General features: G+C 44.0%; 2 protein-coding genes across 5 annotated transcripts in view; one reads left to right on the top strand and one right to left on the bottom strand.

Moving 5' to 3' along the window:
- LOC121569682 (pyruvate dehydrogenase (acetyl-transferring) kinase isozyme 2, mitochondrial-like) overlaps positions 1 to 3,252 on the bottom strand; it is a 10,137-nt gene extending 6,885 nt beyond the window's left edge. Inside the window, exons 1-2 of the mRNA XM_041880829.2 lie at positions 2,986 to 3,252; positions 2,147 to 2,288 (exon numbers count right to left, since the gene is read on the bottom strand). Of these exons, the coding sequence (XP_041736763.1) occupies positions 2,147 to 2,288; positions 2,986 to 3,103 (260 nt within the window). The 5' untranslated portion in view covers positions 3,104 to 3,252. The remainder of the gene's footprint in view (positions 1 to 2,146; positions 2,289 to 2,985) is intronic.
- LOC121569683 (TANK-binding kinase 1-binding protein 1-like) lies at positions 2,212 to 26,376 on the top strand. 4 transcript variants are annotated; one of them, XM_045212584.1, is made up of 12 exons: positions 2,212 to 2,297; positions 3,437 to 3,514; positions 20,141 to 20,397; positions 21,427 to 21,555; positions 21,773 to 21,877; positions 22,208 to 22,358; positions 22,452 to 22,654; positions 22,876 to 22,940; positions 23,152 to 23,261; positions 23,558 to 24,072; positions 24,225 to 24,485; positions 24,713 to 26,376. In XM_045212584.1, exons 3-12 carry the CDS (start codon positions 20,164 to 20,166, stop codon positions 24,839 to 24,841), a joined length of 1,902 nt encoding a protein of 633 aa, XP_045068519.1. In that variant the 5' UTR covers positions 2,212 to 2,297; positions 3,437 to 3,514; positions 20,141 to 20,163; the 3' UTR covers positions 24,842 to 26,376. The 4 variants fall into 4 exon arrangements, with proteins under 4 accessions (XP_045068519.1, XP_045068518.1, XP_045068521.1 ...); XM_045212583.1 differs by lacking the exons at positions 2,212 to 2,297; positions 3,437 to 3,514 and adding an exon at positions 12,996 to 13,133; XM_045212586.1 differs by lacking the exons at positions 2,212 to 2,297; positions 3,437 to 3,514 and adding an exon at positions 12,998 to 13,133 and having other exon boundaries at positions 22,879 to 22,940.

Below are 26,376 nucleotides of genomic sequence, written 5' to 3'. Positions count from 1 at the left end.
GCCAGGACAGCGGAGTCACTGACCACCTTCCGGAGACACTTGAAACCCTACCTCTTTAAGGAATACCTGGAATAGTATAAAGTAATCCTTCTCCCCCCACCCCCCATAAAAAATAAATTTAAAAAAAGGTGGTTGTCCCACTGGCTATCATAAGTTGAATGCACCAATTTGTAAGTCGCTCTGGATAAGAGTGTCTGCTAAATGATGTAAATGTAAATATGTCCATGTGATTCCTATACACACAGAAGCAGTATATCTACTCCACTGACATTCTCATATGCTGCTTAGGACAGCACTGTGAGCCTCTTCTGTCCAACTAAATCAATTCAACATGAGCCTTAATTTCTGTAAAGCTCTGCACGAGGCTTTCCTTCCAGCCTGCCAGTCCACATTAGGACAGGAGCTGCATGCTAATCAATAAGATGGCGAAACTCATTATCATTCAACAATAACAAGCCAATAGTCACCTGCAAGAAAGCACATGAGCCTTATTTGGTTTAAATCAGTCTATTAGCAAAGGGAACCTAGGGTAACCTTAAGATGTATGTTTACATATTACTCGATGTGTAACTGCTACAAGCATCCATGAATAAGAGAACATAACAATGTAGTGCTTTGTTTCGTCTATACTCCATTTCTATCTATTCCTATGAAGGCTTGTTGTCAAGGTACATTTTGAACATCAGATTAATTACTTGTAACTCTCACTTTGGGTGTGGCTCATTCCTGTTTGTGTGTCTGGGTTTAAAAAAAAGTTACCATTCCCATTCTAGCTACCCCTATTCGACCTCCACACAACAAGAGATGGAAACCCAGCGGTCCCAGCCCCTCTCCTCCACCAATCAGAGGGCAGTATGCCAAGAACATTCCACCCCCAGCCACTCCCTTTACCCCTCTACAGGGAAAACAAGATTACATATCAGGGCAATGCAATGTCTTCTTTATATAATGGGAACCTACTATCTATTATGTGCTAGTTATCAAGTTGACATAATAAATTATAATACCTGTTTACTACAACTGTTAGATTATTAGATGATCAATCCCATTGACTAGATGTGTAATTACAGCTATGTGTACATGTGCATTGGAATGGTGATCTAACTATGGACACTAAATCAAGTTGTTCACCTCAGGAATCTGTGAAGTTTGTTTTTAATGTGTTTCTTTGTTAGAAAGTCTTTCTCAGGTTTCAGTGTGATATACCCTATTCCCAGCTAAGTTAATTTAAAGTAATTCGACTCCAGCAGAGGCAGACCGTTACAATTACACAGCAGTACACAGCTACATTTGGAACGCTATGTTCTCCCGCAGCCATGGCAAGAAAAACATCTTCCCGTTTAAAGCTGGGGCGCGCACACTGGAGACACGTTTCATTATTGAGCACATATCATCAACATCCTACAGAGCTGCGCACGCGTCGATGTGCTCATTGTGTTGATCAATTGACACTTCTGGTCAAAAACTTCAGTCATACCAAGAAAATACACCAAATAATACCATACAGAGTCAAATCATGTTTTAACATAGAAGTGCAATAAAATAACATGATCAAATTGAGTTAAGGCATTCCAATGCACATTCTAAAACATCAGATTTCTGCCGTTAATTTTTTTCTGTAAAGGTATTTTGTGACTTCCTTCATCAAAACCCAAAGTGCAATATCCTTTCATTGGCTATTACACAAGTGCAGTGGTACAGTTTGCACTTGAAGTTACCCTTTCGCACTCTAGAGCTCGCGGAGCTGTCGGGGACGTAGGCTATTGTACTTTTTCCCCCCTCGTTTCAACTTTTCATGCCAAGACAGCCGTTCGCAGAAAACTACGAGGGGAGGGGAGGGAACTGGGACAAAGTTCACAGCGCGAGTGAGTGGCGCACAGCTGGGACACTAGAGCTATGCTGGCCTGTCCTGTGCATTGGCCAAATGGCCATAACAACAATGTTGCTTAATCAAACCCCAGGTATGTACGCTATGCTGCAAACAATAAACACTTTTGTGCTGACACTGTGCCACAATATATCCCGATTATAGTATATTATAGGGCGACATTATAGGCTACTGTCCCGTTAAAGGTTTACGTTTTCTCACACAAAGCGTGTTATGTAAAATATTTCCGGATAGGCTCCTGATTGCTCTAGCTCTTACCAGCGTTGCACGAGCTGCACCGATGGTGTGGTCAACAACCGGTCCGGCAAGAGGTTGAGCTCTTTCATGATGTTGGACAACCGGACGGGGAGTTCTTGTCTGAGGAAAGCGAAGGATGTCTTCTCGCAGGCATTTGTAGAACCTGGAGATGGTGGGTGTCAAAGTTAGATAGGCTAGAGTAAAAGTGTTTGAGGATATATCAAAGCAATTGTGTAATAATAATAGCTATTATTATTATTTATCCTCATCATCATCTGTGCATGCCAAACTATGGCCTATGCAGACAGGCTTCTGCCTATTCCTCCAGTATCTCATATTGTTACTGAAAACAATGGTAACGTTGTAGCCTACATTTAAATATTATGATTGGCTAGCTGGAACAACCACGTTTTTAAATTTTGCCAGGTAGTTTGTTGGCAAGCAAGCCAATTAACCGGTTTGCAAACCAATATTTGCATTGGTTGATACGTGTTCAGTACATGTGTCTGCTGCTTGTGGTCAAACTTGAACCAGCCTTCATCCGCAGGTAGTATTGTTTGCACATGAGACAAGTCAGTGTAAACATATTGAAAATGTTCATCTAAGTAACATATTCAGTGTTGTAGCTTAGATGTAGATTACACCCCTATGTCGTTTAGGGTTTAATTACAATGTTCTTTACAGTTGCTACCATGTGCTATTCTGCAAGCCAGCAAAACATTCAATGACATCTCTCTCTCTCTATCAGTGTGCACGATATTGAAATTAATATTGAAACATTGTGTCGCTCCAATTCTTTGCAGTGGAACATTATGACATTGGTATTCAAAATTATGCTGTTGAGTTTGTATTCGACTCACCAAAATCCAAGAATTGCTTCATAGACAAAGGTGATGGTGAGAATTTGGAGAAATGGTCAATATGCTTTGGCACGTTGGCCAAAGCAGCGTTCTTCATCAGGAATCTGACAAACTTCATTATGCAAGGCAAATACAAATCCTCCGATAGTAAAGAAAAATAGAAATGTCCGTTCACAATACAATATGTATAGCTCCTGTCAGGTTAGGTCTGTCTCGAGTGTTTAGGTGCAATGTTGATTTTCTGAAGATTGCGATAGTCGAGGTCGTCTTGAAGTAGATTTCTCCAGCCAATAGCATTACTTTATGCGCAGGGCTGGCCAATGAGAGTGGGCGGTGGGTGCGCAGTGCTTGGAAACCCACCCCATAACATACTGTCAACAACCCAACAGTGACATAATGATGGTATTGACAGATTGTGTGTGCCTCTAATTTACATAACCTCTGTTCACAGACAATTAACCTACTGGTGGCCTACGTCTGTCGCCTGTCTGGAAATAATCTCTGCTATGCTGTTGACGACCTCAACAAGGTGACGTTCAGGGATGGTAGCCTACTGCTGTCCAGAAAACAAGGGCTCAATTTGAATGTTACTGTGAATGCAGGGCATAGGTCATTGCATTATAATTGATAGCTTATTTTAATATTTTCACATTCCTGTGATAATTTTACTTGGAAGCATTGTCACCATGGCATCAACCCAACAAAACAGGGTAACTTGTTTGATTTGGATCCCCATTAGCAGACAACTAGTCTTCATGGGGTCCGACACAACGAAAAAAACATTACAGACAAAAATACTTTACATGTTTACAGTAATGGCATCAATACTTGGTCAAGGAGCACTGAACTTCACACACCCTCCATTCACACCTCCATTCCAGTCAGAGAGGGGTAAAAAAAAGTCAAGACCATCACAACAAGCTTACATGTTTGGTGAACTAGGCTATGCAAAAACTTCCTAAGGAATTTGAGTCATTTGCCAAAAAAATTAAGTACATACAGTTGAAGTCGGAAGTTTAAATACACCTTAGCCAAATACATTTAAACTCAGTTTTTCACAATTTCTGACATTTAATCTGTCTGTAAACAATTGTTGGAAAAATTACTTGTGTCATGCACAAAGTAGATGTCTAACCGACTTGCCAAAACTATAGTTTGTTAACAAGAAATGTGTGGAGTGGTTGAAAAACAAGTTTTAATGACTCCAACCTAAGTGTATGTAAACTTCCGACTTCAACTGTGACTACTACTTTTTTCTTCTTTTTTTTCTGCTTGTTACCATCTAGAAAATAGAACAATTATTCCCTTAGACAATACCAGGCAAATACCATCTAAAACAGGACTGTAAAATCAAGTGGTGCCATTGTATGCTATAGTAGTAAACACGCCACCATAATCCTTTTATGGTGTTCATTCACAACAAGGTGAGAGTTTATGGAGCGGGCATGCCACTGTGTTTCCATAACAAGGTTAAGAATACAATATAGAAATGACAGAGCATGTGTTTCCATCAACAAGGTGAGGTACAGTACAGAACATACAGTGCATTCTGAAAGTATTCAGACCCCTTGACTTTTTCCACATTTTGTTACGTTACAGCCTTGTTCTAAAATGGATTAAATAAATACATGTCCTCATCAATCTACACACAATACCCCATAATGACAAAGCAAAAACAGGTTTTTAGATTTTTTTGCACATTTATTAAAAATAAAAACAGAAATACCTTATTTACATAAGTATTCAGACCCTTTGCTATGAGACTCGAAATTGAGCTCCGGTGCATCCTGTTTCCATTGATCATCATTGAGATGTTTCTACAACTTGATTGGAGTCCACCTGTGGTCAATTCAATTGATTGGACAAGGCACACACCTGTCTAAATAAGGTCCCACAGTTGACAGTGCATGTCAGAGCAAAAACCAAGCGATGAGGTCAAAGGAGCTCCGAGACAGGATTGTGTCGAGGCACAGATCTGGTGAAGGGTACCAAAAAATGTCTGCAGCATTGAAAGTCCCCAAGAACACAGTGGCCTCCATCATTCTTAAATGGAAGAAGTTTGGAACCAACAAGACTCTTCCTAGAGCAGGCCGTCCGGCCAAACTGAGCAATTGGGGGAGAAGGGCCATGGTCAGGGAGGTGACCAAGAACCCGATGGTCACTCTGACAGAGCTCCAGAGTTCCTCTGTAGAGATGGGAGAACCTTCCAGAAGGACAACCATCTCTGCAGCACTCCACCAATCAGGCCTTTATGGTAGAGTGGCCAGACAGAAGCCACTCCTCAGTAAAAGGCACATGATAGACCGCTTGAGTATGCCAAAAGTCACCTAAAGACTCTCAGACTACGAGAAACAAGATTCTCTGGTCTGATGAAACCAAGATTGAACTCTTTGGCCTGAATGCCAAGCGTCACGTCTGGAGGAAACCTGGCACCATCCCTCCGGTGAAGCATGGTGGTGGCTTCATCATGCTGTGGGGATGTTTTTCAGCGGCAGGGACTGGGAGACTAATCAGGATCGAGGGAAAGATGAATGGAGCAAAGTACAGAGAGATCCTTGATGAAAACCTGCTCCAGAGCGCTCAGGACCTCAGCCTGGGGCGAAGGTTCACTTTCCAACAGGACAACGACCCTAAGCACACAGCCAAGACAATGCAGAAGTGGCTTCGGGACAAGTCTCTGAATGTCCTTGAGTGGCCCAGCCAGAGCCCGGACTTGAACCCGATCTAACATCTCTGGAGAGACCTGAAAATAGCTGTGCAGCGACACTCCCCATCCAACCTGACAGAGCTTGAGAGGATCTGCAGAGAAGAATGGGAGAAACTCCCCAAATACAGGTGTTCCAAGCTTGTAGCGTTATACCCAAGAAGACTTGAGGCTGTAATCGCTGCCAAAGGTGCTTCAACAAAGTACTGAGTAAAGGTCTGAATACTTATGTAAATGTGATATTTCAGTTGTTTATTTTTAATTAATTAGCCAAAAATATAAAATCCTGTTTTTGCTTTGTGATTATGGGGTTTTGTTTGTGATTGATGAGAAAAACAAATGATTTTAGATTTTAGAATAAGGCTTTAACGTAACAAAATGTGGAAAAAGTCAAGGGGTCTGAATACTTTCCGAATGCACTTTAGATAGAGAGAATAGATCGAGAGAGAGAACAGGCTTGGGTCGATGGTCAATGACAACAGCAGCAGTGAGGGACAGGATTCTATTGGTTAGAGTGGGCTGCTTATACCAGAGGCAGAGGGCTCGTAATGAGGACTACTGGCTACTATTCTGAACCTTGTGTGGTGATCTTTCCGGCGCCCAGAGCTGCAGAGGCATCACCCAAGTGGGTGCTACACAGAGTGGAAGAGGAGAAGTCCAGTGGCTATAAGACAGGATGGTTCCCAGACTTGCCCTCTACAAGATCATCAGCAGACTTCATCACCATCATCTACCATCCTCTGTCTAGCTCCCTCCGCTCAAGCCATGAACTGACCCTCTCGGAGGATGCAGCTTTCAAAGGCTTGGCCTCTGTTGGTTGACAAATCATGATATATTGCTTGTATGTTTTTTTGCTCTTGAAGCGCTTTGAGATTGTATGAAAGTGTAATAGATTATTATTAATTTTCACCAGCCAAATACCACTATAGTGTGTGAGCGAGTGAGAGAGAGAGAGATAGAGAAAGACAGTGAGTCTGGGGATTCAACCCTCTTATCAGAGAGGGTGTGGGCATGATCGTCCAAGGAGATGGTGATGATTAATCCTAATACAGCATGTAGACATCAGGGCACAGTTAATCCAGTTGACCAGGACTTGTCTTTTGATGTAGCTACATAGCTATGTTTACTCATTGGCTAGCTTGTGAAGGGACGTGACTAGACCAAGAGACAAGGAGAGGAAGAGTCTGGGTTATTATGTGTAATTTAGAATGATTCGTTGTTGTGGTAATGTATTATAAACACAGGGCAGTGATCCAGGTAATCTGACCAGTAGACATGATGGACCATGCTCAAAATACAGGATTATATAACAATCAGTTGGATTCCATCCTGGTATTGGTGGGGTCAGTGCACCCTGTGCAGGGCATAGTATACTGCCCCGCTGCTTTGACAGTATTAGCTGTATAGCCTACTAGTGTGCTAACCATATAGCCTGGCCTACAATAGTGTCCTAACCATCTAAAGTTCACCAGTGTTGTCAAATATACACTAAAGGGGGGGAAAAGGACGTTCATATACAGTGCAATCTACACAATGTTGCTCAATAGGTTAGAAATGTTGTGGGCCCAAACAAGAGAGAGCGATATGAATATGTTGATTACATAATACAGTATATATCAGTATGGAGAGCACTAGATGCCTAATGTCCTCAGACTGAATTGCTTTACAAGCACATAGCACAATGGCCCACTGCCAGTCAATGAATACTCACTTTTCCAGGCCAACAAGCAATGCACCAACCTGTTGCTTTCCCTGTGGCCTGCGGGGAAAATGACAAAAACATTAGATCTGAGTGAACAGCTAGCATTAGACTGATTATATCACTATGCATTACATCACAGACCACACAGCATTCAGGAGAAGCAATGATTATGTGCATGGACATCAGACATTCTATGCTATATACAGTATCGAAATAACATTTTGTAGATGGTTATTTCAACCACTTTGTAAAGACATAACATAATAATGCAGAATACATATATAAATGTTAACTGTTTTGAGTAGTAATAGCTAATACTATGGACGATTGATGACCACCGTTAGATGAGATGACTTTATTAGTGTCACGACTTCCGCCGAGGCTGCCTCTCCTCCTTGTTCGGGCATGTTTCGGCGTCCGTCGTCACCGGCTTACTAGCTGCTGCCGATCCATTTATCATCACTCCACTAGTCTTGTCTAATTAATCACACACACACCTGGTCCTTATCCCCAATTAGTCATTGTATAAGTGTTCCCTCTGCTTCCTTGCCTGTGTGGGTGATTGTTTGTTGTGAGCTGTGTGTAGCTCGGTTGAGCTACCCTTACCTTGTTGTTGCCAGGGTAGATATTTCCCCTGTGCCTGAGTTTTGTTGTCGCATGCTTGCACAACTGTTTATCGACAGAATAAACGTTTTGGATGCGTATTACTCTCCTGCGCCTGACTCCTTCTATCACACGCATCACAATTAGTCCTTCATCATTGAACACCACCCTTATCCTCTTGCTATAGAAACAGTTTTGTACTGGACCAGGGTTAACTGGAAATAATGTCAAAAGCCCAATCGTCTGTTCCTACGAAAGCTACTTCTCACAGTGCATCACTCAGCAGCACACATTTCAACACGTTTAATCGTCAAATTTACATTTTTTACATTTTAGTCATTTAGCAGACGCTCTTATCCAGAGCGACTTACAGTTAGTGAGTGCATACATTATTATTTTTTTCATACTGGCCCCCCATGGGAATTGAACCCACAACCCTGGCATTGCAAACACCATGCTCTATCAACTGAGCTACATCCCTGCTGGCCATTCCCTCCCCTACCCTGGACGACGCTGGGCCAATTGTGCGCCACCCCATGGGTCTACGACAGAGACTGGATTCGAACCAGGATCTCTAGTGGCACAGCTAGCACTGCGATGCAGTGCCTTAGACCACTGTGCCACTCGGGAGACTTAGGTGATGAACAGAAACAGGTATTAATAACCTGTATTAATATATTAATACAATATGAGTAACCATGTATTAATAGACTGTAAATGGTGTACACTTATTAATCACATCTTGCTTGGGAAAGATTGGCCCAGTACCCTGATCTCTCTTCTTAGAAAGCCCCTCTCCCTCGACCTCTCACCCAGTAAAAACAACCCCCTCTCCCCCTACCCAGCCCAATATAGTTTGTTGACATGGAAAAGACTAGTTGTGGTCCCAATCTCTCTCCTTAATGCTGAGTGCAAAGCAGAGATGCATTGGGTCCTGTTTTAACAATCTTTGGTATGGCTCGGCAGGGGATCGAACTCCCAACCTTCGAATCTAAGGGCGGACTCTCTAATCATAAGGCCACTAAGTTGATCTGCTAGTAGGCCTACATGTAAACCCATATGAATGTTGAACTCTGCTCTAGTGACCTTCTGCATGTAAGAACTGATTTAGGATCAGCTTAGCCTCAAGTTCCTGCGTTCGCTTTGAGCGTCTGTGCTTGTGAGACAATCTCTCCAGTACTAGCCATACCATTACCAGCAAACAATGACCTTAACACTGGACTATACAGTATTCAGATGATGTACAATATATGCAAGGGTACTATCAACATCATTGATGACAGGTCTGTGAATTATACTGAACAAAAATATAAACGCAACATGAAACAATTTCAACGATTTTACTGAGTTACAGGTCATAGGAGGAAATCAGTCAATTGAAATACATTCATTAGGCCCTAATCTCTGGATTTCACATGACTGGGAATACAGATACGCATCTGTTGGTCACAGACACCTTTAAAAAAATGGGCCTCACAATGGGCCTCATGATCTCTTTGTGGTATTTTTGTGCATTCAAATTGCTATCGATAAAATGCAAATGTGTTCATTGTCCATAGTTTATGCCTGCCCATACCATAACCCCATCACCACCATGGAGCACTGTTCACAACGTTGACATCAGCAAACCGCTCACCCACACAACGCCATACACATGGTCTGCGGCAGGGACGGCCTGTTCAATAGGGCGATATGGGCGACGCACTGCCAAACGGGAAAAGGAAGGGATTTTTTTTCTAATCAATTATATCACGGCAACAGTAGTTATCAGTGTTGTAATCTGATCTGACTGCCACTAAATGTCAAATCAGGCTAAAGTCGTGCTTCAAATGGCCCCGCCCGTTTTTGGGCGATTTCAGTCAGGTTGAAAATCGCCCAGAAGTCTCTCATAGCCTGTCATGTAAAATCTATTTTTTTCAAATTTCAAAGCTTTCAATACATTCTCTATGGGTGTCTGTGGGCTTGCACTTACGCGCTTTCGTCATACGTGACGTAACCATGAACGTAACTAAGCAAATAGCGGCTAGCAGCGTCTCTTTGCGACCTGCAGTGTGGCGTTATTTTATGTTTTTAATTTGTACACTTAGTGGCGTTATTTTATGTTTTTAATTTGTACACTTAGTTTACAAACATTCTGCCAACCATGGATTTCGAGTGGTGGGTTTTGGACTGATCTTGTTGATCGTGTACATACCCGCTACGAACGGACTAAATAATGAAAACGTTGCTGGCAGCGGAATCCAATACAGCTGGGAGACTTGGCTGGATGACAGAGTCCCGGACAGAGAAGTGGAGCCGGCCGGCTTCACCCTGGTCGGAGCGGACCTCGATCTGACAGTCACAGGGAAAATCGATCCTGGTAAGAGAGCGACTCTGTACCCCGAGCCCCGACATTGAACTGCTTTCTGTGTCACTGTGACCTTACTATCTGCCCCGTGAGTTCCCCCAATTGTTTGTTACCGTTGTGTACTGTTGATAATCACAAGTTTACTGGAGAACTGAGACCAAGTAGAGACTTTGGACAGGGTGGATATGGTATAATAAAGGCAGTTTATTCAGAGGTAAAGATATCTGGAATCGCGTGCACGGACTCGTTCGTCAAACTCTTAGGGAGCTATCTGAAGAGAGCCCCGAAAACATTGTGTGCTGACATTTTATACAATAAATGATGTAGGTTGAATCTAGTAGTTCTGATCTTCTGATTGGTCCTGATGAGTTGGGCGAGGTCCCCTCCACTGTTGCATTGGCTCTGAGTCGGGTTCTCTGTCTTCAAATGTTCAGCCTAAAGAGAGGGGATTTTTGTGTGTGTGTGTGTGTGTGTTTAACAGTGATGATGTGTGTGTGTGTGTGTGTGTGTTTAACAGTGATGATGTGTGTGTTATCAGTGATGATGTGTGTGTGTGTGTGTGTGTGTGTCCTCAGAGCAAGAACTCGTGAGTTGGAAGAACTGAGAGACCTATGGCGTGGGTGTTGTCCTTGGCCACCTGCTGACAAGGCTGACAAGATAGGACTCTTTTGTCCATTGTTATAGGATAGGAACAGCATTGATTGAAAACAAACGCCCAACACAAAATGGGTCATGCACAAGATTTTAGTCAGACCAAGCTATAACATTATATATTTACTACGACAGTACATTCAACCAAAAGCTAATATAACAAAGGCATCAGAGATTATTTATAATCTGTCACAGAAACTGGAATCCATCTCCCCAGATCAGTCAATAAATGCTTCTGGTATTGACTTATATGCTGCCCCTGTCTTCATGTTGTTGCTGGACATATCTTTTTTAAAATGTGTGTAGGTCACCTAAATCATCAGAAAAATTGCCCCTCCTGAGAATTTTTTCAGGAGCCGCCACTGGTCTGCGGTTGTGAGGCCAGTTGGTTGTGCTGCCAAATTCTCTAAAACAACATTATGGTAGAGAAATTAACATTCAATTCTCTGGTAACAGCTCTGGTGGACATTCCTGCAGTCAGCATGCCAATTGCACACTCCCTCAAAACTTGAGACATCTGTGGCATTGTGTTGTGACAAAACGGCACATTTTAGAGTGGCCTTTTATTGTCCCCAGTACAAGGTGCACCTGTGTAATGATCATGCTGTTTAATCAGCTTCTTGATATGCCACACCTGTCAGGTGGATGGATTATCTTGGCAACAGAGAAATGCTCACTAACAGAGATGTAAACACATTTGTGCACACAATCTGAGAGAAATAAGCTTTTTGTGCATATGGAACATTTCTGGGATCTTTTATTTCAGCTCATGAAACATGGGACCAACACTTTACATGTTGCGTTTATGTTTTTGTTCAGTGGATAAAACAAGGTCGCCATCTGCTGGCTATATTATATTTCGCATGCAGGACATATACCACTGAGCGGCTGAAACTTTGTAGTGCTGGCGGCTGGGAGAGACAGAGAGAGAGACAGAGAGAGAGAGACAGATAATATGACATTTGAAATGTCTTTATTCTTTTGAAACTTCTGAGTGTAATGTTTACTGTTAATATTTATTGTTTATTTCACTTTTGTTTACTATCTACTTCACTTGCTTTGGCAATGTTAACACACGTTTCCCATGCCAATAAAGCCCTTAAATTGAAATTGAGAGAGACAGAGAGAGACAGAGAGAGACAGAGAGAGACAGAGAGAGAGAGAGAGAGAGAGAGAGAGAGAGAGAGAGAGAGAGAGAGAGAGAGAGAGAGAGAGAGAGAGAGAGAGAGAGAGAGAGAGAGAGAGAGAGATTAAGTCAAGGTGATCTATGGCCTGAATGGATGAATGGAGTCTGAGAGGTGGTAGGGAAACCAGTCGACAGACCATGGCAACACTGTGCAGTCAACAAAAGCCACCATCTGCAATGGTTGCATTCTGTTAGAAGTTCCAATTGATTTATTCCCTGTGAGCAGATACATTAGGGACACTGTAGCATGTAATACATTTTCTACAAAAGTCCATATCTATTTTTCGCACAGTTGACACACAAAGAAGGTCCAGAACCCCTTTCATTTCAAAACCTCATAACTTTGCATATCTGGATCAGAGAGAATTTATTCTCATAAAAAGAAGCAAGCTCCATCACTCAATGGGGACAGCATTCAAATTCTTTGCCATAATTGAGATAAAATGAATCATCAATCTATTTATACAACAATCTAATAAAGCTTCGACGTCAGCACTTTGTGTCAGAATATATATATATATATATATATATATATATATATATATATATATATATATATATATATATAGTTTTTCTGATGCAGGCAGTTATGCAACCAGGGACGCAAAGAGATCCATGAGGCGAAGAATGTAACAATTGAACACTATCTATATTATATGTGGATGTCGTGCTTATTGTTTCCTATCATCTTGTTATATTCTTGACCATAAACTCGCAAATGTCGGTGATCTTATGATGTGCTACTCCTTAGCCATATCTGAACGCCCCTCCAACCCATTTCACCGTCTTCCATTGGTAAAAACTGCTCGGTTCATCACAGAATGGGAGTGTAAAGAGGGGTGGGGGCGTCACAAGGATCCACAATCCAACCATTGTCGATGTAAACCGCAAATGAACGGTGGCGTTTTGACCCCCTTTCTCGCAATGGGTTTTTCACAGCATCTCACGAGGAAACGTAAGTATATCGTGGTATTTGTTTGACAGTGTTAATTGTTGTACCTTTGTAGAGTCTTTTTTTAATTAAACAGGTGTTAAGAAACGCTCACGGCAACGTTTTATTTATTTATTTGTTATTAAAAAAAAGAGCAAGATATGACGAGGAAGGGCAAAGCGCGAGTTCATTGTTTTCGTTGGGCGAGATGGAGAGAGCAGCGTCGCTGTATACAGCCATGTTGTAGACTAGGCTAGCTACTTATTGCACTACAGCGTGAGAATGGCAACGAGCACTAGTGTCTTGCCGCAAGGAGAGAAACGATATAGATGCTCTATTGTGAGTAATCACAGGAAAAGTGTAGTCTACACAACCACGAATAGCATACGACGTGGTTGTTGCTAACGGAGATATTCATGCACGTGATTAATTGTTGTGTTTTGGTAACTGTCTTGACATAACTATATTATTGTCCTAATGTTGATGCATGTGGCTTTGAGAGATGGGCACTACGGTACATTGGACAGTTCCGGACTGGTTTAGCAGCGTAGACAAACTTGCGCTGTTCACTTGCTAGTGGACTGAATGCTCATGTTGACAATGCTTCAGACCAAAATGGTTGTCTCACTTATACATTTATTTAGAAATACAAACGTAGCCTACATGCTGATAACGAAGTTACCTTGGTAACTATTACTATGAACCACCACTATATGATAACAGGCACTAAATGCATTATACACAGGTAGGTCAACGGAAGTTTATTAAAATGAAAATGTCCTTGATCAAACATGATGCTTGACATTTTTGTTCAGTTATGTAAACACCATGCGTAGGTCTTTCAATGACCTAAGTTGTCCTGTTTTTACATTGAAATGTCCCTACTATGACAGACCATAACCATCGTATATGTGCCATTAACAAATACAGCTGGACGTGCATTTGTGGAAACAAACAGACAGAATCCGTTAAATCAGAGTAATCGATCCTTCAGTGCATGGTGCAAAAGCGCGGCTCACCGGCCACCGCGGGTAATTGACTGTCCATTAATCCACCCAGCGAAACAGTCAGAGGCTGTTAGCGAGAGGAACAGCTAACCGAACCCGCAGCGAATAGCATCTCCAGATGCTTGACATTCGGCTTCTGGGCATAGCCTACCGGTAACTACAGTATCTGGGGGTACTGGTGAATTGGAGAGTGACGTCTCGGTATGAAAGTTTTACTCAGTTATGATACTAGTAAAGGTTATGCTAATCTTCTTAAGTCTATTTTAGTAAGAAATCAGGTTTGACTAAAAGTAATGGCTTGATTTTTGTAGGCCCATTCATTTATTCGATGGATTTCAATTATGTATTTTGATACAGCTGTTTATGGAAACGTTCAAGGTTAAATGTCTGGTGTCTTGCTTAAGGTCTAACATCACTTACTGTCCCACCTGGAATCAAGTACTCCTGAGTGGCGCAGTGGTCTAAGGCACTGCATCGCAGTGCTAACTGTGCCACTAGAGATCCTGGTTCGAATCCAGGCTCTGTCGCAGCCGGCCGCGACCGGGAGACTCATGGGCGGCGCACAATTGGCCCAGCGTCGTCCAGGGTAGGGGAGGGAATGGCCGGCAGGGATGTAGCTCAGTTGATAGAGCATGGCGTTTGCAACGCCAGGGTTGTGGGTTCGATTCCCACGGGGGACTAACTGTAAGTCGCTCTGGACAAGAGCGTCTGCTAAATGACTAAAATGTAAAAGTAGGCTATTTGGAACCTTCTGTTCTCTGACCATTAAAACCTTACCTTCCATTCCAGCAGCAACAATACCACAATGATGATTTAAACATGTGCACATAGTGATATTGAACATTCCTCATTGATCTTTCAAACCTACAGCTTTCTGAATGCATTGTCACCCATTGCTTTTCAGTGTGTAAGTCAAATCCATTACTGGAGAAGACAGTACAGATAGGCCTGTACAGCACTTGAGGCATGATTAAGCATGCTTGTGGGCCGTTGACAGTGATGATTATAATGTAGTCTATTATGTAACATGTTCCACCAGGTTTACTGTAAGAGAGGTTAAGGGTGTGTGTTCCAAATGGCACCATATTCCCTTTATAGTGCACTACCTTTGACTAGGGCTCTGGTCAAAAGTAGTGCACTATATAGTGAAAAGGGTGCCATTTGGAATACAACCTATGTTATGTGGAGGTGAGACACCTCACCCACCACCAATTACACCCTGTTATCAACAGCCAGCCATGTGAAACAATGCCCTAATGCTACATTATTTGTTGTGCCTTTTGGCTGTATGATTGTATTGGGTTTATTTAGTTTGGAGCACGGCATTCAATTGGGGCTTGGTGTAATGTGAAGGTTGATGGGAAAGGTTAGGACTCAAACTGTTTTCCCCTTCCCACCCTTTCCATTGGTGGCTTTCGGTACGTCACCAGTGTGTGTGTGTGTGCGTGCGTGTGTGTGTGTGTGTGTATCTGACGTATAGATGCTTTTCTGCACAGTGCTACTGTGGAGTAGGTCGCTGGCTCACTGTACCCCACTGGGACAGCTCTGGGATATGACTCTCTCTCGACCCCCTCTGTCTCTCTCTCTCTCTCTCTCTCTCTCGACCCCCTCTGTCTCTCTCTCTCTCGACCCCCTCTGTCTCTCTCTCTCTCTCTCTCTCTCTCTCTCTCTCTCTCTCTCTCTCTCTCTCTCTCTCTGTTTTTCTGTCCTGTCAGAACTAAGTTATCCATCTCCCACTCGCAAAGTGCATAGGCAACATCTATTTAAGCTGTTGACCGTGTGTATGTGTGTGACGCCTCCCCCGAGTACTGGCATCAGTTCTCCCCTCGCATATAGGACGGTGCCAATCCTCAAGGACACCCTCTATCCCTCCGTCCTCTTCCTCCCCCTCTCCTTTTTTTTGCTTCATCTCTTTCTCCTCTCATCCCTTCCTCACATTATATTCTAAATTAGGCAATACATTCCTTTCTTAAGACATATTGTTTTCCTTCCATTGGCTTGTCTTTGCAAGGTCCATGCACATTCTAAGGGCTCGATTCAATCCGTAGCGCTGAAGTCCTGCGCTACAGTGCGCTACAAATTTAAAGGCAATGTTTCTGCGTTCGCGGCGACTGCATTCGTGGTAAATGCTGCAGATGTCGGCTCAATCGGAAATTACCTTTAAAGTTAGTTGATACATCCATTTTTGGACTTATAAATTCATGATATATACCCATTGATTCTTGAAGAATATAACTTATAAATGACTCATGAGCTTAGTTCAACTGTCATACCCCATCAGAACCCCAAATATAAGCTTGTTTTACTCCAATGTTTGTAAACAATGTAAATGTAAACAAACACTCTATATCCTCAAAACTTGGTTAAAACTATAATTTTGATATCATGGATGGTCAGTACTTGCATCCATAGCTCTGTGTATGAATTTGATAGTGGTTACATTCCTCCAGGCCCATCCATCAGCTTTTTAACAAATCAGAGGTGGGGTAACTGCTTTGTTATTGTTTCAATTAAGGATTCTATCTGTGTCCAGTGCCAGTCATGTACCTTTTTAAGTGTCAACCTTTGGTAAAATTCTACATACACTGAAGTGGCCATTATGCTGTATGCAGCTATCCATCTATAAAGTACAAGATTATAAGCAGCAAGGATATAACCAATTTACTAGAGCAGAGTTCAATGTTCTTCTGGGGATTACGTGCAGCCCTACCTGAAGACCAACTCACTGGCCTTGTGGTTAGAGTGTAAAAATAGGACCCGATCTCTGCGTCTGCATGGCACTCAGCATTAAGGAGATAGATTGGGGGTAAGGCCCTGCGATAGACTAGCGCCCTGTCTGGGGGGTGTACTTGTACATCAAGCTGCCTCACGCTACAGAAACAGGAGATAGGCTCCTGCTCCTATGAGCCGTTCTGGCTCGCTCGTGTAGCTAGCTTACAGAATCATAGTGCTAAACTAACACTGAACCAAAGCGTAGAAGCATATTGAATCGCTACAGTACATTGAGCTAGTGTTTGCTCGGGGCATCCATTCTGGCTGATATCCGGAACATTAAAATATGAATTAGCCATGTGACGTTGACATATGGGCTTGTTCTGATTGGCCCTGGGGTGAATGGGCTCGCTAGCAGCTCCTGTTTCACTGTTGCTACTTTGTCCTCTGCTTTCTCAACAGAGAGAGGACGTGTGTGTGTGTGTGTGAGTCAGTGAGTTGATGCATGTGTGGGTGTGTGTGTAGGTGTTAGTAAATGCATGTGTGTGCGTGTGTGTGTGTGTGTGTACTGTGTGTGTGTGTGTGTGTGTCAGTGAGTGGATGCATGTGTGGGTGTGTGTGTAGGTGTTAGTAAAGGAACGATGCTTGACCCTTCTCGGCAGAAGTATAAACTGTCTTTAGGCTAGGATACAGTCGAGGTAGATATAAAAACCACATGCAACCAAAGGAGACTTAGAAAAGAGGAAAATTGTTAGAGGTGGATATTTAAATAGTTTCACATGCATAGAGCCACAAACCACATGTAAGCACATACATGATGGATGGGTCCACAGAACAGTTTGGGCATCCCTGACTGTCAAGTGTTTTGATATTCTGTATTATAAACAACTCTTTGCTCCTGCCTCAGTTAAAAACCTGAACAACCAACAAAACCACATTCATAACAGACGTTATTGTAATGCTCTGGTGTACAGTAGATCTAACCAACTCATTACTCCAGTTGTCATCAGTCTTGCACCCACGCAGCTGTCCCTTCAAGAATCAATGGGTATACACTGAGTGCACAAAACATTAGGAACACCTTCCTAATATTGAGTTGCACCCCCTTTTTCCCTCAGAACAGCCTCAATTAATTGGGGCATGCTCTACAAGGTGTCGAAAGCATTCAACAGGGATGCTGGCCCATGTTGACGCCAATGCTTCCCACAATTGTGCCAAGTTGGCTGGATGTCCTTTGGGTGGTGGACCATTCTTGATACACACGGGAAACTGTTGGGTGTGAAAAACCCAGCAGCGTTGCAGTTCTTGACACATTCAAACCAGTGCACCTGGCACCTACTACCATACCCCGTTCAAAGGCACTTAAAATATTTTGTCTTGCCCATTCACCCTCTGAATGGCACACACACAATCCATGTCTCAATTGTTTCATGGCTTAAAAATCCTTCTTTAACCTGTCTCCTCCCCTTCATCTACACTGATTGAAGTGGATTTAACAAGTGACATCAATAAGGGATCATAGCTTTCACCTGGTCAGTCTATGTCATGGAAAGAGCAGGTGTTCCTAATGCTTTGTACACTGAGTGTATATTATTGATTTATAAGTTCAAAAATGCATGTTGCAATTGCAGATTGCTCCTTTAACTCGAAAAGCGGCATGTCTCCAATGGGTGAGTTGCGTGGGCGTTACAGAACGCAACGGTACCGCCCACCTGGACCATTGTGGCAGCTGCAGTTCAGAACTCCAGGGACAAGGGTGGTTGGGTGGGGAAGCAACTGGTTTATGTCTGTTAACATAGTTTCAATGCGATCCAATACAACTTTTAGTATTATTCATCCGAGAAGGGGCAATTGTGCTGGGTAAGACTTTGTATAACAAGGTCCCAGATTGGTTTCTAGTGGTCTCTTTCTTTTTGGGGTATACTGATGTTATAGGAGGGATGTTGACCATGTGGGTACTCAGAAACTTTGAAACTGTGGTACTTGTGTGAAGTCTAAGCTGGAGAGCCTTTCTTTCATTGGGCTGTTTCCATATCTATTCATATCTCTGCTATGGAGATGTTAAATGATGTTGAATCAGAAATGAGAGATGCAGCTGGCAGAACAAACAACATTAAAAGAACACCGCTCTCTCGGGTTTCCTGTAATTGTAAATACATGAGCCAAGCTGAGCGTAACAACAGACTATGATTCAGCCCTGCAGCCTTTGCAGGCCAGGGGATTTCAGCATGATTATATGTATGGATGTATGCATAATGTATATGTGTTGTGTCTGTTTCTGGAGAGGGGAAGGGATGGGTATAATAGTTCAGGGGAAGATACATAAATGTTCTATATGGAGTGGTATGGATACTATTATATTAGTTCTACAGTGTTGGACACCTTAATGTGTTTTGGACAGGGAAACCTTCTACATACACAAGCGTTGGCTGTCTGTACATGTGACAGTTGGTTTGGCCTACATCCAGGCTACAGCACCCAATGACGCATCTATATATTTCTTTAGTTGAGGATTCCAGATTTCCCAACTGAGTGGGGAGGAGGAGCACTAGAAGGAATAAGGTGGTTTTTATGTTTCGGGATGTGGGATGGTATAGCAACCATGGCAACAGCCAATCAGATTTAGCCAGTGGCAGATGGAGCGGGCAATGTCTAGCCTAGCATAGACTGCGGACAGACTCTGCTGAGCAGGGTTGGCACACGCCCCCTTTATATGCCCCGTCGACCATGGCTCTCACTCACGCCAGGGCCCGTCGCTCTGCCGTTTGAGCCTCATTAGCGCCCCCTGCTGTGAGAAGGAGAGTGGCTGGCGGAGAGAGGGTAGCGCCAGAACGACCACAGCCTGCTGTTCTCTCAGAAGGCCTGGGGACAGTAGTGTGTGTTCACTGAACTGGAAGAGGCCTTATGGGTGGCGCAGCCGCCCTGTTGCCTCTATGCTGCTATGAAGTGATATCCTTCCTGTTATCCTAGCATTCTATGCTAGAGGGTGCTGTGGTCTGTTTACAAGTCAACTAACGTTAGTCACAGTGTGGTTTGACGTTGTTGTTGAAGTGATTGTTCTTCACTCCAAAATCCTAGTTTTATAAGATACTTTGAGACTTTAAATGTGTCAACGCAATCTGTTGTGTTTGTGTAGATCCAGCTATAAGTCTCAATCCCACATTAATTGGAAAGAGAGCATTTTCTGATAAAAAATCAAACACAGACAAAGATTGTTCTGCTTTGACTGTGGGTATTGCAGTTCGTAACATTAGTATTACAGAATGACTGGCTCTAATTACTTACCCTCCTTCTTCCTGTGTGTCCCCTCAGGTAGCCACTGACCTGCCTGAGGGATGGAGTCTCTCTTCGGGGGCGAGCTGGGCCTCCTGGGCGGGGGAGAGGGGCTGAGGGAGGATGGCTGCGGCTTGGGGTCGGGGGTCAACTGGTCGGCCTCACCCATCCAAGATGACATGTACCCCTCCCACTTCGCCCTGGCCGCCGCCTACCATGACATCAAGACACGATTGGCCAGCCTGGAGCGAGAGAACAGCAGCATCAAGAGGAAGCTGAAGAATTATGAGGTCAAGGTAGGTTGACTGATCCGTTCATGACAGAGGCTATGTCCCAAATGGCACCCTATTCCCTTTATGCTGCATTACTTTAAAGGGAAGTCCTATGGCCCAATGGGGCCTGGTCAAAAGTAGTGCACTATTTAGGGAATAGTGTGTCATTTGGTTACACAGACATTGATTGGTCAGAGAGTATACACAAACTGATGTCCCTTTGTCCCAATGTCCCTTTTTTGAATATTTTTTAAAGGCATCCCCCCTTAAAGGGATAGTTTGGGATTTTGGCCCTTTATCTACTTCCCCAGAGTCAGATTAACTCTGGATACCATTTTTATGTATCTGAGTCCAGTGTGAAAGAAGATGGAGGTAGTTTCGCAAGAAAATGCTAACTAGCCTAGCACAAAGACTGGAAGTGCTAGTTATTTCCATAGACTTCCAGTCATTGCGCTAACGCTAGTTAGAAATTGTGCAAATGCTAGATAGCAACTTTTTCTTCAAACTGCATGCAGATACATAAAAATGGTATTCACAAGTTCATCTGACTCTGGGGAAGTAGATAGAGCTTCATTGCCAAAATCACGAACTGTCCCTTTAAAGGTATCAATGATTTTACATGACTGAATTGGTAAAAGCTATTCTATGGAACCTGTGCTTTCACCTATGTAATTGAGTTAGATCAGGGGTTACTTCTAGTAGAGGAGGAAGGAAGGATTGATTTTCAAAGTATTGAAATATTCAGGCATACCTGTATGAGGCCATTATTCAGTTGAAACTCACCAGAGTACAGTGGAAAAGGTTACGGTAGAGGAAGGTTATTATCTAACCTCTAATAATAATCTGACCTCAATGCACTAGTGTACTCTTATTTTCATCTCCTTTTTCTTTTTTCATCTCCTATATTTTGTGCTGTGACACTCCTTGTCCTATTCTCACGGTCTTCCTTTGATCTACTGCATTTCTTTCTCACCTACTCATCTCATTCACCTCCTCTATCCTTCCCTCGCCCCTATTTAATCTTTGTACCTCTCCCCTCCTCCTCTCCCTCAGTTCCCTATGATCAGTGAGTTTGAGGAGGAGAGGACCCTACAGTGCTGCTCCTGTGAACCCAAGGAGACCAGCCTACTGCAGTCGGAGACCACCAACCTGCAACAGAGAGTCAACTCACTCACACAGGAGGTAAGACACGGAGGAAGAGAGGGGAGGGGAGAGGAAGGAGACAGAGGAGAGGGAGGAGAGTGGAGAGAGAGGAGAGAAGAAGAGAGGGGAGAGGGAAGAGAAGAGAGGGGAGAGGGAGGAGAGGAGAAAATAGGTAAATGGGAGAGAGGGTGCGGGGTGGGAGGAACTGCACATCCAACACATTTTCCTTTCTCCTACACCTTTCCCTCCCTTTCAGCTCCAGAAGAGTAAAGAGCGAGAGGAGAGACTGGAGGATGTGATTCAGGCCTATGAAAAGATCCACATGGAGAAGAGTAACGTTCAGAGAGACCTGGACAAAATGGTGAGAAACAGTAGGAAACAGTGCCTCCTTCTGGACACCATGAGTAGTACTGGTAGAGCGATGGGGGAGGGGACATTATTATGGGCTAAAGCATTATAATGAAATAGAATCCTTTACATAAAATCCAAACCTTTTGGTTTCCATCACAAATAAAATCAAACAGTATTTTGACCATCAGTTTTCCATCAACAATGTGCCTCAGAGGTGTGTGTGTGTGTGAGAGAGATTGTACCGCTACCTGCATACGCGCACGTGTATATACCCTATATCCGTGTGTGTGTGTGTGTTTATGTATATACTGTGCATTCACGTGTGTGTGCTCTCTATCAGACGACACTAGCAGAGCAGCATAAGGAGCGTATCTGTGGTCTGGAGTCAGCTCTGAGGCAGAGGGAGGGGTCCCTGCAGAAACTCAGTGCTCAGCAGCACAGCAAGAACATTCATTACCTACAGCTACACACCAGTCTGGACGTGCCTCGCGGTGAGTGTGCGTGCGTGTGTGTATGTATGTTTGAGTGAGTGTGGGCGTGTGTTTCTGTGTATGTTTGTCACTGTACCAGGATGTCTACTACAGAGCGGAATGGGCGGGGTCCGACCCTGCAGAGCTCTCGTAGTCTGGACGCCATGTCCGACATGAAGCTGCAGCGGTTGGAGGCGGAGCTAGAAGGGGCGCAGCAGCAGGCCCAGGGGGCATGTCAGAGAGAGAAGGAGATGAAGGAGGAGCTACAGAGGCTGCAGACAGAGATCAGAGAGCTGCAGCAGGATGTACAGAGACAGGTCAGATAGTGGCACACACACCACAGGAGGTTGGTGGGACCTTCATTGGGAGGATGGGCTTGTGGTAATAGCTGGAGCGGAATCAGTGGAATGGTATCAAATACATCAAACATAAGGTTTCCATGTGTTTGATGGCATTCCATTTGCTCCGTTTCAGCCATTATTATGAGCCGTTCCCCCCTCAGCAGCCTCCACTGACACACACGTCTGTCTCTGTCCAGCAGGAGGTGACCACACCCTGTGAGCACTGTGACGTGGAGTGGATAAAGAAGGCAGGAGATGAACAGTGAGTGACAGCTGCCCATCTAATACTCCTGCAATGTAGCTATGTCAGTAGAATAACCAAGGGTATGTCCCAAATGGCACACTATTCCCTATTTAGTGCACTACTTTTGACCAGTGCCCATTGGGTGTAGTGCCCTATATATGAAATAGGGTACCATTTTGGACGCAGTCCTACCATTGAAAGATGATCAATGATTGTCCCTCCTTCGCAGGGTGAACCTGGCGTTGGCCTACACTGAGCTGACAGAGGAGCTGGGTCGTGTGAGAGGTCTGGCTGTCAAACAGACTGAGATCTTCAGGAAGGCATCCCACGATCAGATGGGTCAGTAGAACACACATGTGAATATTAAAGATTGTGCTCATATTGATGTTGAATGGAGTAGAATTGCAGTATGCCTGATGAGGGTGCCAATAAGGACACTAATGTAATAATAATAATAACTGCCATTTAGCGGATGCTTTTATCCAAAGCAACTTAGTCATGTGTGCATACAATTTACGTACTGGTGGTCCTGGGAATTGAACCCACTATCCTGCCGTTGCAAGCGCCATACTCTACTGGCTGGGCTACAGAGGCACCAATGGACTATAATAACCATCTCATTCTCTCTCCTCCAGTCCTAAGACACTCCCCAGCCCCCCAGCGTCGCTCCCCGGCCTCCCAACGCCCCTCCCCAGACCGCCTCCACCCTCACCCCTCTCCCTCTCCTCCCCTCTCACCTTCCTCCCCCCCTTCTGGCCACACTTCCTACTCCCCCACTGGCCTCTCTTACTCACCCACCGGCACAGCCTCCTATTCCTGCCGGCCAACCAGCCAACGGCTGCGTGCCCGCTTCCAGGGGCGCCGCAGCTACTCGGAGGTGGCCGACTCGTCTGCCCACCAGAGGCCCCCGCCTAGGCTGCTCCGTGACCCGGTCGCCACCCTGCCCAAGCCCAGGAACATGGGGGAGTCTGGGGCCTACTCCCGCCCGCCCAGGGTTTCCCTGGTGGGGCTCCCCCGGCCGGCCTCAGCCCGTGGAGCTGTAGGAGGTGGTGGTGGAGGAGGAGGAGGAGGAGGAGGAGGAGGAGGAAACAGCCTGAGCAGTAGTCCCCACCACCATGCCCTGGGGCTGGGCTTCCCTCTAGCTGCAGAGGTACACACCACATTTGTATATATTTATTTTAATATAACTTATAATATAACCTTATTTTATACATTTTTAAACCCACCACCACCACCTGTTTGGATGACAGTTTTATTAGGGAGTAACATTTTTAAAACAATAAAACATTTTTATCCACCAAGGGGCGCCACTTCTGTCATTTGGAGGATCCCCTGGCCCCCACCCCACTGGTCACCCCGCCCCAGTCGTCTGACGATGAGGAGGAGTGGAGGTGCCCATCCCCGGTCTCCAGTCCTCCCAGGACACTGGGGGCCATGGGGGTAAGCTCACGGGAACCTCCTCCCTGCCCCTCCTTCTTGGCCCCAAAGGGCCCGGCTAACTTCACCTGCCACCTGCCAGGGTACCTGAACGCAGACCATGCCCAGTCCTGGCCCTCCATCAATGTGAGTTGTTGCTGTTAGAGTTCAGAGCTCAGTAGTGTATCCCAATAGCAGTAATAATCAGAGCCTCCTTACATGATGTGCAAATAGAAAACAGGCTCTTTAGTCATTACAATGAGTACATTTACAATGCGTTTACCTTCGAGTTGAGTGTTTACACATCCTAATGGGTGCGGTTTTGTGATTGGCTGCATCCTAACCTGTGCTGTTTTGTGATCGGCTGCCTGCAGTTGTGGATGGAGACGGAGGAGAACGATGCCCGGAGCTGCCCGCTGTGTCAGCTGACCTTCCCCACTGGTTACCCTGACGACGCCCTCATCAAACACATTGACACGCACCTGGAGAACAGCAAGATCTAACCGTTCCCCCCCAGACACAGATCAACTTACCCTGCCAAACTCTAACCTAAACCATTACCAGGAAAACACAAAACTGACCTTAGTGTCCAGAGGCGACTTCGTCCTACTCCAGTCTGCTTCTGCTTCGAGTCATGACTATCCACCTGCTGAAAAATATGGGATTTACAATGGGCTCACCCTCAATAAAAATGACAGCATCACCATTGCGGATCCCCTTTGCAATATGGCACTCTAGGGTAACAGACTGCATCTACTGAATCATCCATCTAAATGTAGCGGTGATACTGTCAAGCCCCTAGTCGTTTTCTAAACTGGAAAGTTTCCTTACCTCTGTATGACAATGTTAGTTTAGGGCTATAACCAGGGCCAGTGCTGTTTCTAAATGCTCCCTTTCTCTCCCATGTTATCAGGTATGGTCTTTGACATGGTTACCTCGCACTGTTTTTAAAACCATCAATAATGGGTCACACCCCAACTACATGCTTGATCATAAATTACTCTCCATCAAACCAGAATGAACTCTTCACCCAGACTTTCAGGGCATATTCATAACTGAGGTACACAGCACTTGTTTTAGAATTTAGTTCTAATGGAATTTGATGAAAACCAATCTTTAAATTGATGAATGATAGTATCTCACGTGTCTTTGTAAAATGAAATGAAATAACATGAAGTCCAGGATGACAAAGAGGATGGTGATAATAGCTCAAAATAGTTGAGCTAATGGCAGTGTGTCAAGGACCCTAAAACAGGGATAGGATGGACCACTATAGGTACCGCATAAGAAACTCCTTTGTATGTTGACATTCAGGGATTTATGATATTTTACCAGTGAATAAAACTAGGGTAATAACAGGCTGAAGATGGTCTGGTTTGTAGGAGCTGTACAGTGATTCCAGGCTGTTCTCCATGGATGATTCATGAATCTCAGAATACTGAAGCTTTACATGCAGTCATCCCTGATACATGCCTACAGGTTGTCATTACAATTCACAGCAACACATTTAATTCCCAACGGATATGAATTGGACAGATCCAGAACATCAGCTGATTCAACTCAGCCAGTTCTCAAATTCGCACAGCAATCAAGATGATCCAAAGACACTGGAGGGGAATCTACCATCAGTATGTTGTCTTACGTCAGTTCAGTCGGCACTGATCAGTCGGTTAAGGGACAAGCATCGCGCAGTAGTGACGCCACCCGTCGGAAGACAATGCCATTAGTATAGATACCATAGAAGGTAACACTGCAATCAACCACAATAAAACTGCTGGATCGCTTCTGGGGAACACCAAGACACTCCACCAATGAGATGGAACAGTACTGGGATACATGAATGGCATCATAGAGATAAATGAATGACATTTGAATATTGACATAAACCCATGTTCACACATTGCATTTCAACACACTACAGAATTCCTTTTCTGAATATTTTTTTCCTTCTGTAGAATCATGACACTTCGTTTACTCTTTATAGTCATCTTTCGGGTTTCCTGTAATGCAAATAATAAAAATCTAAATGTTAAAATGA

Source organism: Coregonus clupeaformis, unplaced genomic scaffold, assembly GCF_020615455.1.
Source record: "Coregonus clupeaformis isolate EN_2021a unplaced genomic scaffold, ASM2061545v1 scaf0027, whole genome shotgun sequence".
Classification (NCBI taxonomy): Eukaryota; Metazoa; Chordata; class Actinopteri; order Salmoniformes; family Salmonidae; genus Coregonus; species Coregonus clupeaformis.
The sequence above is the reverse complement of the archived record's forward strand: the minus strand, read 5'-3'. Positions and strand labels throughout refer to the sequence as shown.

What these genes read in the sequence shown, in the direction of transcription:
- LOC121569683 (XM_045212584.1), top strand. Translation starts at nt 20,164, where the DNA reads ATGGAGTCTCTCTTCGGGGGCGAGCTGGGCCTCCTGGGCGGGGGAGAG. An exon ending in GCTTCCCTCTAGCTGCAGAG is followed by an intron (nt 24,073 to 24,224) that starts GTACACACCACA and finishes TTATCCACCAAG; the next exon opens with GGGCGCCACTTCTGTCATTT. An exon ending in AGTCCTGGCCCTCCATCAAT is followed by an intron (nt 24,486 to 24,712) that starts GTGAGTTGTTGC and finishes GGCTGCCTGCAG; the next exon opens with TTGTGGATGGAGACGGAGGA.